General features: G+C 40.8%; 1 protein-coding gene across 7 annotated transcripts in view; it reads left to right on the top strand.

Moving 5' to 3' along the window:
- The window catches only part of enah (ENAH actin regulator), a 125,929-nt gene extending 117,063 nt beyond the window's left edge, over nt 1-8,866 (top strand). For all 7 annotated transcript variants that reach the window (XM_034579279.1, XM_034579275.1, XM_034579274.1 and 4 more), the window contains 3 exons: nt 3,618-3,702; nt 4,627-4,684; nt 5,645-8,866. In XM_034579279.1, coding sequence (XP_034435170.1) covers nt 3,618-3,702; nt 4,627-4,684; nt 5,645-5,682 — 181 coding nt within the window. In that variant the 3' untranslated portion in view covers nt 5,683-8,866. The remainder of the gene's footprint in view (nt 1-3,617; nt 3,703-4,626; nt 4,685-5,644) is intronic.
- Nucleotides 8,867-12,466: the final 3,600 nt, after the last annotated feature.

Below are 12,466 nucleotides of genomic sequence, written 5' to 3'. Positions count from 1 at the left end.
CATGGTGCGCAGCTGGGGCCGTTCAGTGCTGGCTAACATCACTAAAGCTTACGGCGCCTTCTTGTGCACCTTGGATGTCGGACATCCAACTTACTGTTGAGGTGTCTGTGTGCTAATCAGCAGGAGAGAAGAAGAATAGAAGGGTATCAAATTAGCTAGGCAGTTATGAAGGTTACTTTTGCGTCACAACGACACGTAGATTATGTTCAATGTGCTAACGTTGGGAATTATTCAACCCGCACATAAATTCATTCAGTTGTAGTTCACATGTTCACATCTTAGAGCCCATCAGCTGTTGTCTAGAGAGGAATTAGCTGGGGTTGACCGACAGTATTTTGGGGCGTTCAGTGTAGATAACGGATGTACGGGCCAAGACTCTTCCATTCACAGTCCAACTAGTTTCTTTTATCACATCAGTCTCCACCAAAAAGTACTTAAATACTTTAGGTTTGTAGGTTATTTTAGGTCCTGATAACATTTTGGCAAATCTCTATCAACAGCTATCTGCATATGAATGCAGATGAATTAAAAAGTCGTCACCTCTATTTCTCTCCACATGGAGATAGGAATCAAATCTTGTTCCTGTTGTGCATATTCATATGAAGAATCTGGTTATAGAGATTGCTTTCTGGCTAACTAGGATGAATTTTTTAAATATTTTTTAAATATATGGTTTTCAATACATCTTACAATGCTTCCTCTGTAGTGTTAAAACTCTTCCCTAGTAAACAGATGAAGGCATCTGTCAGTAAGTGTACAATATGTCTAGAATAAAGAAAGTCAATATATAGGTTCTGCAGCAATCTATCCATCCCATGGAGGTGTTAGAATTAGTGTTTGACAGTGTCTGCCAATGGGTGTCGTGAACAGATACCGCCCTGACCCAAAACATTATCTCATTAAGCTGGAGACACACAGTGCATAGATAGATACCAGGCTGTAATTTGTAAAGTCAGTGTCTCTGCTGCTCACACAGACGAGAGTCTCCGTGGAGATATCCTCTGGGAGCAGATTCTTCCAACAGGTAGAGAGAAAAGACAGTGGAGAGTTTGAGGAATCCCTTCTTCTTTAAAACAATCTCCGTTTTTCCTTGAGGTTTGCTGTGATGGACGTGTTGTTTTTTTGGCAGAGGAGTTATTGTTAAGTGCTTGGACGTTTGGAATGATTTCTGTGTGTTCTTTGTGTAACATATTGATCAGCCTGCAGGGGCCAGCTCTGCTCATCTTCTGTTTGTCTGGGTGATGGATTTCTAATGGAATCAAGTTCTTGTTTTTTGCATGCTGCTCTTTCTGCTGCCCTCAAAAAAACGTTTTTCTTCTCCCCTCCTTCTAAAGAGGGAAATCCACATGTGTGCGTCACATGCTATACACCCACCCTATCATACACACCAACAAAAATGAGTGTCCACCCAGTGCAGAGTAGACTTTGCACAGTTTTATCGTTGTAGAGCCGGAACAGATCCAGCAGGGTCGCACAGATAAGGCCCTGCTGTGTGTGTGTGTGTGCGTGCCTGCGTGTGTGCATGTGTGTGAGGGGACCAGATGGGCGTTGTTTCCAGCATATTAAAGTTGACATTAATATGTTACCTTGAGGGAGCTGAGCAGACTCTCTGCGGTTGTGTTCATCTGAAAATAATTTTTTACATAATTAGGCTTTTAGAATGTCTTCTCAGCTGAAAATTCGTAATCGTAATTTGGCAAAAAAAATAGTGCCAAAAGTTTCCCTCCCATAAATACTGTCACAGATATGGACGTTGTAGTAAAAGCTGATTGGACTGAGAGTGAAAAAGGCGGCTGTGTCTCCACCTGAGTCAATTGCCCCCCCTCCTTCCGGGTCTTTTGTTCTGTTCTGTGCACATAAGCTTTAAAGCATAACATAATTTCCGCCCGCTGGCAAGGTACAGTATTTCCGACCCACAGCTACTGAATGACCTGCTGCTGAGCTCGCTTCCCTCTCTTTCACTTCTGCTTCCTGCCACACATCCTCTCTTGAAAGTGATTGGCTGCATGGTGAACCCCACCCCCCCCACCCAAATAGAGTAAAAGTGCTCTCTCCATGTTGTCTTTTCAGTAATTGCTGGCGTCCTCGTGCCTTATCACTTTACCTCAGAAGGTGCCAAGAAGCTGAGCCGTTCATAGGTTGCACCTTTCATTGAAAGATGTTAGCTGGAAGAAATGTTTAGCTTGTTTCCATTTGTCAAATGTCTTTTTGATAATAATAATAATAATAACCTTTATTTTTATAGCACATTTAAAGATTACAAAGTGCTTGTGACGAGAAAGGCAGACAACAACATTGAGGTGGTTGAAAACAAAGCAGTGTACAGTTAATTCATTAAATATAAGATCATGTCACTTCAAGACTTGATCACTTAAAAGCAGTAAAAGGACAATTAAAAAAGATAAGAAAATGATAGGAAGAGGAATGAAAAAAGACAACATCACTTGAAAGTCTATAAAAAATAGGTTTTAAGAAGTGAAGGATTTTTTTCCACAAAAAATTAGTTTAGTTGCACTTATATATTGCACTTACATGTAGCCCTTGTACTTTGGCTTTCTTGAAGACTAATTGTACTTGATTATTGTTGTTCTGGGTTTGTACCCTCGTGGTTGAATGCACTTATTGTCAGTCGCCTTGGATAAAAGCGTCAGCTAAATGAAATGTAATGTAATGTAAAAGGTCATTCAAAAGCCGAGGGGCCCTGATGGCAAAAGCACAGTCCCCCTTAGGTTTCAGCCTCAACTTTGGAACAGCCAGCAAGGGGTCCACCCGAGGATCTAAGGCTTCCAACAGGCACACAAAGGGTCAACGCTTCTATGCCTGGGGTCAGACCCGGTCTGCTTTGAAAGTCATCAGTAAAATCTTAAATGGACAGGGAACAAACGGAGAGAAGCAAGAATTGGGCTCATGTCGAAGCTTAGCTGCTGCTTTCTAAACTAGTTGGAACTTTAAGGAACATTTGAAATAAAGTACACATGGACTCTTAATTGCACTATAGGAACATATGGAGGAGGATGTGTGAAGCTGCAGATATGTAACCTCCTCGTGGCAGGAGGTTTTCTGTCTTTATCAAGTTTCATGGGTTGCTCCCCAGCGTGTGTGTGTATTTCTGTGTGTTTACAAGCATGTCTTGGTGAGTGCACTTCCTGAAACACGTGTGCATGATTCAACCAGAGATTTTGAGACATTAAGTGAAGAAATTGGAAAATTGTGTCATCAGATGCAACAGCACCTAACTCATAAAGTGAGGGAAAAGCTTCACCGGGTGCTGTAATGATCACTTCTGCTTTTCTGTCAAAGCTTTTACGGCTGAAAATATTTAAATCGTATTCCTTCACATAAGAAGGTACTTTGGTTTAACAGGAAACAGATCAGCACATGCCGCTGATGTTTTGTTGTGTTTGTCAAATTCCCAATTTGTTCTAACAGGTCTTATTGCATTCTCTCCTAATGATGATAGAATGAGTGGCATGCACAGTTTTGGGTGATGAATCCAACTGTGCATGGATTTGATGTTCATGAAAATAATGCAGTAGCTGGTGTTGTGCTTTGACCTTTAACCCCTCTCTCAGTCTTTCAGCTCTTTATCAGTTTGATTTCTTTGTCTCTTCTTGCAGACCTAAATCCACTCCTACACCAACTGCATCCTTAACTGCCAACGGTGTGCCAACAGAAGCTGTTGACTACGACAGATTGAAACAGGTACAATAACAATAAGAACCCTGATGAATTTCTATTGTGTCACTGTAGGGGGGTTATATATTGTAACGCTGGTCCCTGTTCAGTATGAAGTTGTACCTATACACTTCAACCAGTGGATTTATCAAGGGGGAAAAAATAAATCAGTTAAAGTGCATTGACTGGTGGTTTTATTACCCTAAATTAATTCTAAATTACAAAAACGTTTTTTGCAATAATCTTATTTTATGTTGATATATTTGTATAATCTGTTGCACAAAACACTGATATGGAGCTAAGTTGCTGAATTATTTGAGGTCTCTGAGGTTAGTATTTGTACAGTAATTATTTTAAGCACAATTTAGACGGACAGAGGGCTTTATTCTGCCATTGGCAGACACACGTGTTTGTGTGTGCAGTGACCCGTCCATGTCATAAGGTAACTTCTCCTTCTGACCTCTGTGAATGAGCCTGCTAGATAAGTACACAGTCTGTCCGAGTCCTGCCTATCAGTCACTACAACTGCTCGCAGCAGCAGCAGCACTGGGACACAGATGACACCCTACAAACCCACCACTGAACTCACCTTCATTATCATTTTCTAACTCGTTGTGTTATGAAAGCTCATAGCTCAAATTAATACTAATTTGCCCATATACTCTCTCTGTTGCTTTGTTTACATCTTCGCGTCATTAAGTAAAGTCTTTAAGCCTAATCTCACTGGGATTCCCTGGACGCGGATTAGCTTCTGTATTAAGTAAACAGAGGACCTCCCTTTGCTAGTTGGCACCACCTCCACCTCGCTAAATCCAACAGCCACAGGAGACTTTCAGTGAATAGCTCCTCTCCTCCAGGGAGCTGGGGGGAGGCAGTAAGTCTGGTTTGTCTCTCCTCTGAGATGTGATGACATTCAGATGAAAATGTGACATGGTATTCTTTCTTTTTTAGGACATTCTGGATGAGATGAGGAAGGAGTTGTCGAAGCTAAAAGAAGAGCTCATTGATGGTAACTGACACAGAAAGCTGTGCTCTCTGGTCACACATGCACATCAGTCATCCTGCAGAGAAAGCTCTCAGAAAGTCTATTTATCAGTAAATATATACATTAAACACCAAAAACAGTAATGTAGCAGTTACTCTCTTTTTAGTGTCTTCCATCCGTCCATTGAGCTTTGTTTAGATAACTTAAATATTTAAATTTGAAAAGTTGGCTGAGGACAGGAAGTGAAAAAACATACATACTCTCTTCTCAGAAACACACCGTAATTCTTATACTGGTGTCGTAGTGACTCATAACTGAAACAGCAACTCAGAATGTTCCATGTGCATATAGAGAGTGTACTTTAAGTTACACAACGCAGCAGCACTGTTACAGCTGTTAGCAGGATGTTCCCTTTTGCAGGCTTCTGCAATGTCACAGGGCCGACGCCACCACACAAGACCCTGTATCCCCAGAGCTCAAATACATTGAACTGTCTGAAAAAGACACTGAGATATTCAAATTTCAAATGTCAGTTTTACAAAACATGACATTCTATTCATTTCGACTGCTACACACCACCAGAGGTCAGGCACAAATGACCCTGAATAGATGTTGAAGTAAAAATGGCTGATGTATAGTTCATCTAAAGTAACTAAATACTTAAAGAAGAAATAAAATAGCTAAACAACATTATCTGTGAATTAATGATTCTACTTCACTACTTCCAACATCATTATTGTTGAAATGCAACCCCGAACCAGCAGGGGCAGTACTCTGCAATATTACTGAGCAGAACTTTAGAATAATGACAAAGAAGTTTGCCTTACATTTATGATATGTTGAATTTTAATGGTCATTATATCTTTGCAACTTCTGTTTTTTTTGGCTTCATATATAATATTCTAGACAGCTGAGACTGGAGATGAGGGTCAGCTCAGGTGAAAAAATGTCTGACTGTGCCTGTCTTTCACTGTGTGTCCTCAGCAATCAGGGAGGAGCTGGGTAAGTCCAGCACGGCGTAGAGGATCCAAATTTGCTGTTCAGAACATCTCCACCAACGTGACCCAAACACAGACATCTAAATGGTCGGTCGAAGGCGTGACGAAACAAACGACGGAGCACAACAGCGGCAAACGGTGGAGACGGCGATGATGATGAAGATGACGACAATAATCATATTAATACTGACAGAGGACTTTATCTGGGGTGGAGCGGCTTTGGACAGAACGACAGTGGACAGGGTAGTGATGGAAAAGGCTCGTAACGCTGACGTAGCGGCGACTCATGGAATCCATTCTGCAAAGTCTTGTGTTCCCGCGGCCCCCGATCCCCCCACCTCATCCTGGGCTGTTCTGACAGAGAAGCGAAAGCCTTTATGCAACGGCGCTTTCTCGCTCTTTCAGTTATTATAAAAAGAAACAACTAATAAACACACAGCAAAATAAAACCGAACTCTTCGATGATGCTGTAACAACTATTGGCGCGTAAGTGAACGGCAACGTTGATGCTCAGAATCAGAACTCTTGTGATTTACTATCAAAAGGCACGTTTTAATATTAAGCGATAGCAGGAAGGTGGGGATGGAAAATAAAAACTTTATTTCCCATAATGCCATAGGGGTAGCGTGCGTGTGTGCGTTTGGGTGTGTGTGAGTGAGTGTGTGTGTATGGGGGACTTGACAGTCTCCGGTGAGGTCCACCACTGCAGGACACTGTAAAGCTCGTCTTCCTAAAATACTATTTTAACCTGAACATGTACAAAAGAGAGAAAAAGTTATTTAGAAAACCACGTATCTATCGACCATGTCTGTCTCGTGTAGATCCACGGCCATTTCGAGTAGCTCAATAATCCAGTCTTTAAAACAGGATGCTCTCTCTCTCGTCTGTCTCTTCATCTGTGAAGTCATCGTCACACGTGTTGTTTCCCTCGTGAAGTGGGCGACATTAGTGTGGAGACATTTTACCGTCACGCTCATTGACCATGGACAGACGTGTAGGTAGAAAGGACTTCCTTCCTGTACGTTTTGATTTGAAGACTCTCTCTCTTCCCCTTTCTTTGTCAGTCTCCGTCATGTTCGTCACTCTTAGGCCCTCCGTTTGGTGCACGTACGCTCGTTTTTTTTTTTATATGAGGTGAGGGTCACAAGTCTGCCACGAAATCGTATTAACTGTCACAAGTTTTATTACAAGCAATAAGTGTAGCATCTATTGTAAAAGCCCGAGTCCCAACTCCACGAGACATGTTTCAGTGTTTGTCCTTTCTTAGCCCTTTGCTGGCCACATGTTACCGTGTGACACTAAGCCACTGCTTGTATTACAGATTTTCTGTGGAACTGAAGGCGACACTGTAAGAAAGGATTTCATGGAATTTCTCAATCTTCTACTCTCCTTTTTATTTTGGAAATTTTTCTTGCTATATAAAATCCAAGGATATTGTACCTTTAGCCACATTGGAGCTGAACTGTTTTTATTTTACAACATTTATACAAGAAAATACTTTTTAAAGGTGCACAGGTCAACCCAAATGTGTAAGTGATGGTGTCCATATGAGGACATGAATGTGCCATTTACCCTTTCACCAGTGTTTACTGATGTTTGTTTCATCGTTTTGTCTTTGCCTTTTGTTTCCTGCCACTGTCAGATCCTTAAAACAAGAAACTGTCTTTTCCCTCAACTTATAACATATATATATATATATAAGGGAAGTGTCACTGTATTCTAAAAAACACTTTGGTTTCAACATTTTTGGTTCTGAGCTGAGTTTGTTGAGTACAATCAACCTGAGTGGGTAATGTTGGGAGCTGAGACTGGTGTTCATAAACTGTAGCTGTTGCACCAAGCTTGTATGTCAAAGTAGCAGAAAAAAGTCCACGTTAGTCACAATTCTGTTCTCTCCTGAGCAGGGACAGCCGCACTAATACAATCAAACCTCATGACTCGCTAACAGCCACTTTACAGTGGCGTCTGCAGGACACACGTAATAACAACCTTTTGACCTTCCAGAGGATTCCTACGTGATATGATATCCTGAAAAGGTTTTAAAGTTATGCTTTAAGAAATTTAGCAACTACAGAGTTTATTTTGTGATATTCTAATTGTTACCAACATCAAACTGAGGAGTTACAACGCAATACAGAGTGTGTATCATCACTGTAGCTCAATCTTAGTGTAACATGTCTGGCCCCTTTACAATAGTAAAAGTATTAAGCCCCTTTTCTACATGAGCTAACATCTGGCTTTTGTCTGCAATGGGAATGGATGCAATTGGCTTTTACTTGCTGGTCAAAGGACTCTGCAGTAGACGCAGGTTTTAATCGGCTCTGATCGGCACTGATGGAAGCATGGCACCCGGGTGAACACGCTTATTTGGCAAGACAGTGAGGTGAGAGAGCGCCTCAGTTGTCTGTGCCGTTGGAGATGTTGAACCTAACGTAAAAGACAGAAAGGAAAACTCCTACTTGTAATGGGAAAGGAGTCGGTCACCCTTTTGTAGCAGCTTCACCGCGTTTAAAAAACCTGTGTATACCTGCTAATTTTGGCATAGAATAAGTGTAGGTAGCTTTAAGGGGTTTATGTAGATGTGATTTAGTTTCCATATTAGGTACAACTGCTTTGTCATACCTAATACCTTTGGGGTGGTGGGGCGGGTCGAAGGCACGGTACGAAGCAATCATGAAAACGCCATTAGTCCCTAGACTGCTTGGTCCTACAGTTCCCAGAATGCAACTTAATAGTGTCTTTTCACGCCTGGTGAACACCCACGTCAAACTCCACATCCCCAGTTTGTTCTGGTTTCTGAAGTCACCTAGCCTTCAACACTACATTATTTTTCAGTAGACAGATTTTTGATGGGTAACATGACTCTTTGGAGAATTGGCTTACGAGTTATCATAATGCATAGCTGTTAAACCTGGTATCCGACCAAAAGGTTTGTTAATCAGAGGCTGCCTGCTGAACTGTTCAAGGGCTTGGATGTTACAGCTTTGTTAAAAAACTGAGAAAAAGCATTTCCCCTCAGTTTCTGTCATTTGCTCGGGTTTGGGTCTAATTTGTTAAAAGAAAAATACTGTGGTAAAAAAATGCTTTCAATTCCAGTTGATGCGTACAGATGCCTTCATTCTTTGGGAGGCTTTGGCATCTGTTTGAACTGGTCTATGTCATCCTCCAACTCTGTCGATGAAGCTGTGTCATCTTTTCATCCACCTTTTAAAAAAAAAAAAATTAAAAAAAATGGAGACACACCCGGCCAAGAGGCTCCCTGTCCTGAGTGTTTACACAGCATCGATTGCACTTTACAAGAAAAAACCCGCAGAGCAAACCAACGTACTCTGACAACAGTTGCTTAAAGCCTCTGTCGCCAACAGTTGTGGCTATCTCACCAAAGGATTCAGACCGGCAGTCTCCTGCTAAACACGATCACTCAACAAAGTCGCCTTTCTTATTTTTGTATCATTTTGTCAAGAGATCTGAAAGCAGAAAGATGTCCATCTCTATATTCAGTCCTTTGGACGCGATGGCAGGTGAAATGTTTTGAAGCTATGTGGTCTGTGCCTTGCTCTAAAGTTGCATTTATATGTTAAAGATATAAAGATGAGTAGTAATAATATCTAGGGACTGTAATTATGATCACATACGGTTATTTTTTTGTTTCTCTTTCATCATTTGATTCGAAGGGAGAGTTCAGTGACCATGGTACTGTTCCTCACCAAGAAAACATCTTTGCACCGAGATCGTCTTCGTTTTTTTTTGTTGTTGTTTTTTTAACATCAATGTGGTTTCTTTCTATACGGTTGTGAGGTTGCTTTTTCTTACAGCTCAGAAGTTCAATCAAACCTTTTGTGGCTTGTTACAGTTCAAAGATGATCTTTGCTCTGAGATGATTTTTCTAAACCAAGTCTCGATAAGTCTGGCTGCAGTGTTCTGTGTTCCCTCATGCCATGTAAATGTCACAGAGACCGTTTGTGTTCAGCAGCTTATATGTCTTTTTTTCTTTTCTACCTACTTGGGAATCTCTGAGAAAATCTGTTAAGCTCTCTGCAGCGAGGTCTGCTCCATGTTAAGGTCGCTGATGGAAACATGTATCGTTGTCCGTTTTCTGCTGAAGGAGCTGAAAGGATTGTGAATTTGCAGGGGGGAATATTTGCAGAGAGGGATTTGGGCTGAGGCAAGTTTGGTGGATGGGTTTCCAGACTTATTCTTTAATCATCTGCATTGTACCATACTGTTCTCACGTTAATTAGTCTTTCTTACATGCTAACATATTGTTTTGTTTGAGCAAATAAAATAAAAATTGCAATATACGAATATAGAGGTTGTTTCTCTTTTTTTTTCTTTGAACTAATGCAGTGCGCGTTCTGCACCTGCTTGTTTGAAATGAGCTGTTTGCTTGGCCTGTGGTCATGCTGCTCAAACTGTTTTATGTAATGTCACTTAATACGTTTGTTGGTTGGACATGCTGTGCAGAGCTTTTTATAAACAGCCTATGTTGCAGGGGGAAGTTTTTGCTCATCCTATCAGGTTTATCTGCAGTGACAATCTTGTGGTCACTCATTTTACTAAAATGGAACTGAATTTAAGTTTGAATGATTTACTCAACTGCTGTTATGTTTCTACATTGCATGTCCACTTTTTCAAAGGTCTGTGAAGCAACCGACACAATCCTCAGTCCCAAATTAACAACTTTTCAAAATAAAAGCTCAATTTAAAGCATTACAGCAAAATAAAATGATGTTTTGCTTTTACTTTGAAGACAACTTGCTAAAGAGGAGGTAATTCTGTAAAAGGACATCAGCATTAGCGACACCCTTCTATGGTCTGTGTCTAAGTCCCATATGGTGAAATAAAAAGAATCAAATTATCAATGATTTACCGAGCATTGCTGCAGTTTATGTGAGGGCCTGGAAGAAGACATGTTTAACTTGGTCAACAGACTGTTAGCACACTGCCCCACCCCCACTGACTGCAACAGAGCACTGGTCGCCTCTTTCTTCAGTTTTTATTAATATTTAATGTATTGCAAGTCCAAATTGTACCTAACTTGGCACTGGACTTCCTAACTTCCATATATAGACATTTTAGGAATTACTGTAGCAGGTAGATGGCTTTAAATCACTTGAACAAGGTGAATTAGGTGCATGAATTCAACTTTTCTTTTGCAAGAGAAAGATTGTATTATTTCTTCCTTTAAAAGTTATGACTTTTGGATTCCCAGCAGACCTCATTCCTTCCCTGGTGCGTCCACGTGTGTTGTTACACCAGGTCAGTGGGAGTCTGATGTGACAACATGTCTGACTGCTACACAGCGCCTCATGCTCACCCTCAGTGGAGGAGAACAGGAAGTGGAAGAATAACTGAGAATGAAAGTTGTTTTTTCTTCAAGGCTGCATGATGAGCGTGCCTCTCTGCTGTCGTGTAGCTGAGCTGAACTGCTGCTGCTGCGCTGGAGGGGGACAGGATGACAGAACTGAGGTCCAAGATTTGAAACCTACAATCCTGCGAGTTGTGGTTTGCACTTTTCTTTATTCCTGACTAAAGGAGTATTCTCAGAGGATTCTTTTTTTAATCGTGCAATATCAGAGTTTTGTCATATTTCTTCCACATCCTCGAACTTTAGTTTACTGGGGGGAACACTTGAAGAGGTTTCCAGTTTTTTTTTCTTTTTCTTTTGTCTGTCACTCACTAGGTTTTTATGACATAAGAGAGACAGGGGTTGTGCAAATGGTAAAAATGGAGGAAATGTAGAAAGCCCAGGCTAAGTATAGACCATGCACATTTTCATAATTTCCTTTTTTACCATTTGAATACAGTAAATCACTACAATGAATTTTGGTAAATAATAAGAATAAAGAAAATTTAACTTTGTGAATTTAAATTTGTGGATGTGGTATTTTGTAAAACATAAAAAGTCAAATTATCATTATTTTTGATGACATTAAAGTTATTGCAAAAGAGCAGATTCTATAAACACAACATAATATGTAATTTTAAAATCATTAGAATACAACTTATTAGTTTAGCAGCAAAAACTCCAGAGACAAGGAAACACTCATACTTCTAGTGTGCAGGGGAGGAGAGAAACTGCATTTTAAGATAAAAGGAACCTTGTAAAACTTTCTGTGTAGCTTCACTTTACAACACACAAACTGTCACTTCCTGTGAGCTGAGCGTACCGCGGCCATGCAGTGCATCTGCAGTTCATTTGAGGACGTGCAACCAGAGAGGGCCTGTGCTGCGGCCAAAACTGCGCCAAGACAAGAAAAAACCCTGAGCTGCAGAGAGAGAGAGACGAGGAAGCTGAGAAAGCACTGATGCTGTAATTGGAGAGTTTGAATTTATGTGTGTCACAACCGTCTCTCACGCATGTGTGCATGCAGCTGTTATTGACTCTTCTTTGCAGACTTCATGTCTGAGTGACTTGATTCAAATGCTGAAGGCAGTGTGATGCAAACACTGAAGGGATTTTATGCTATAAAGATACTTCAGTATAACGGAATGATTTAAAGATAATACAGCGACGTTAACCACGGTGTTGGCCGTGCTATTCTTCAACATCCAGATTAACGACACGCAATCGTACGTAGTGAGAAATTGGTGGGCACCCACTTAAGACTTTTTCTGCAGGTCACAAAGGGAGATCCAACTAAAATCCAGTACCCCCTTGACAATAACCCTGTACAGTCTGCTAAACACGTTTTAGTTTTTGTGGTATTTGCAATAAGGTTACGACTATTAGCACTTATTTTATAGAAGCATTGAACCATGCAACCTGTGCTGTTGTATTGGCTCCACTCTCTCATAACAGTACACA

The sequence above is a fragment of the Hippoglossus hippoglossus genome, chromosome 24 (genome assembly GCF_009819705.1).
Source record: "Hippoglossus hippoglossus isolate fHipHip1 chromosome 24, fHipHip1.pri, whole genome shotgun sequence".
Taxonomy (NCBI): domain Eukaryota; kingdom Metazoa; phylum Chordata; class Actinopteri; order Pleuronectiformes; family Pleuronectidae; genus Hippoglossus; species Hippoglossus hippoglossus.
The sequence above is the reverse complement of the archived record's forward strand: the minus strand, read 5'-3'. Positions and strand labels throughout refer to the sequence as shown.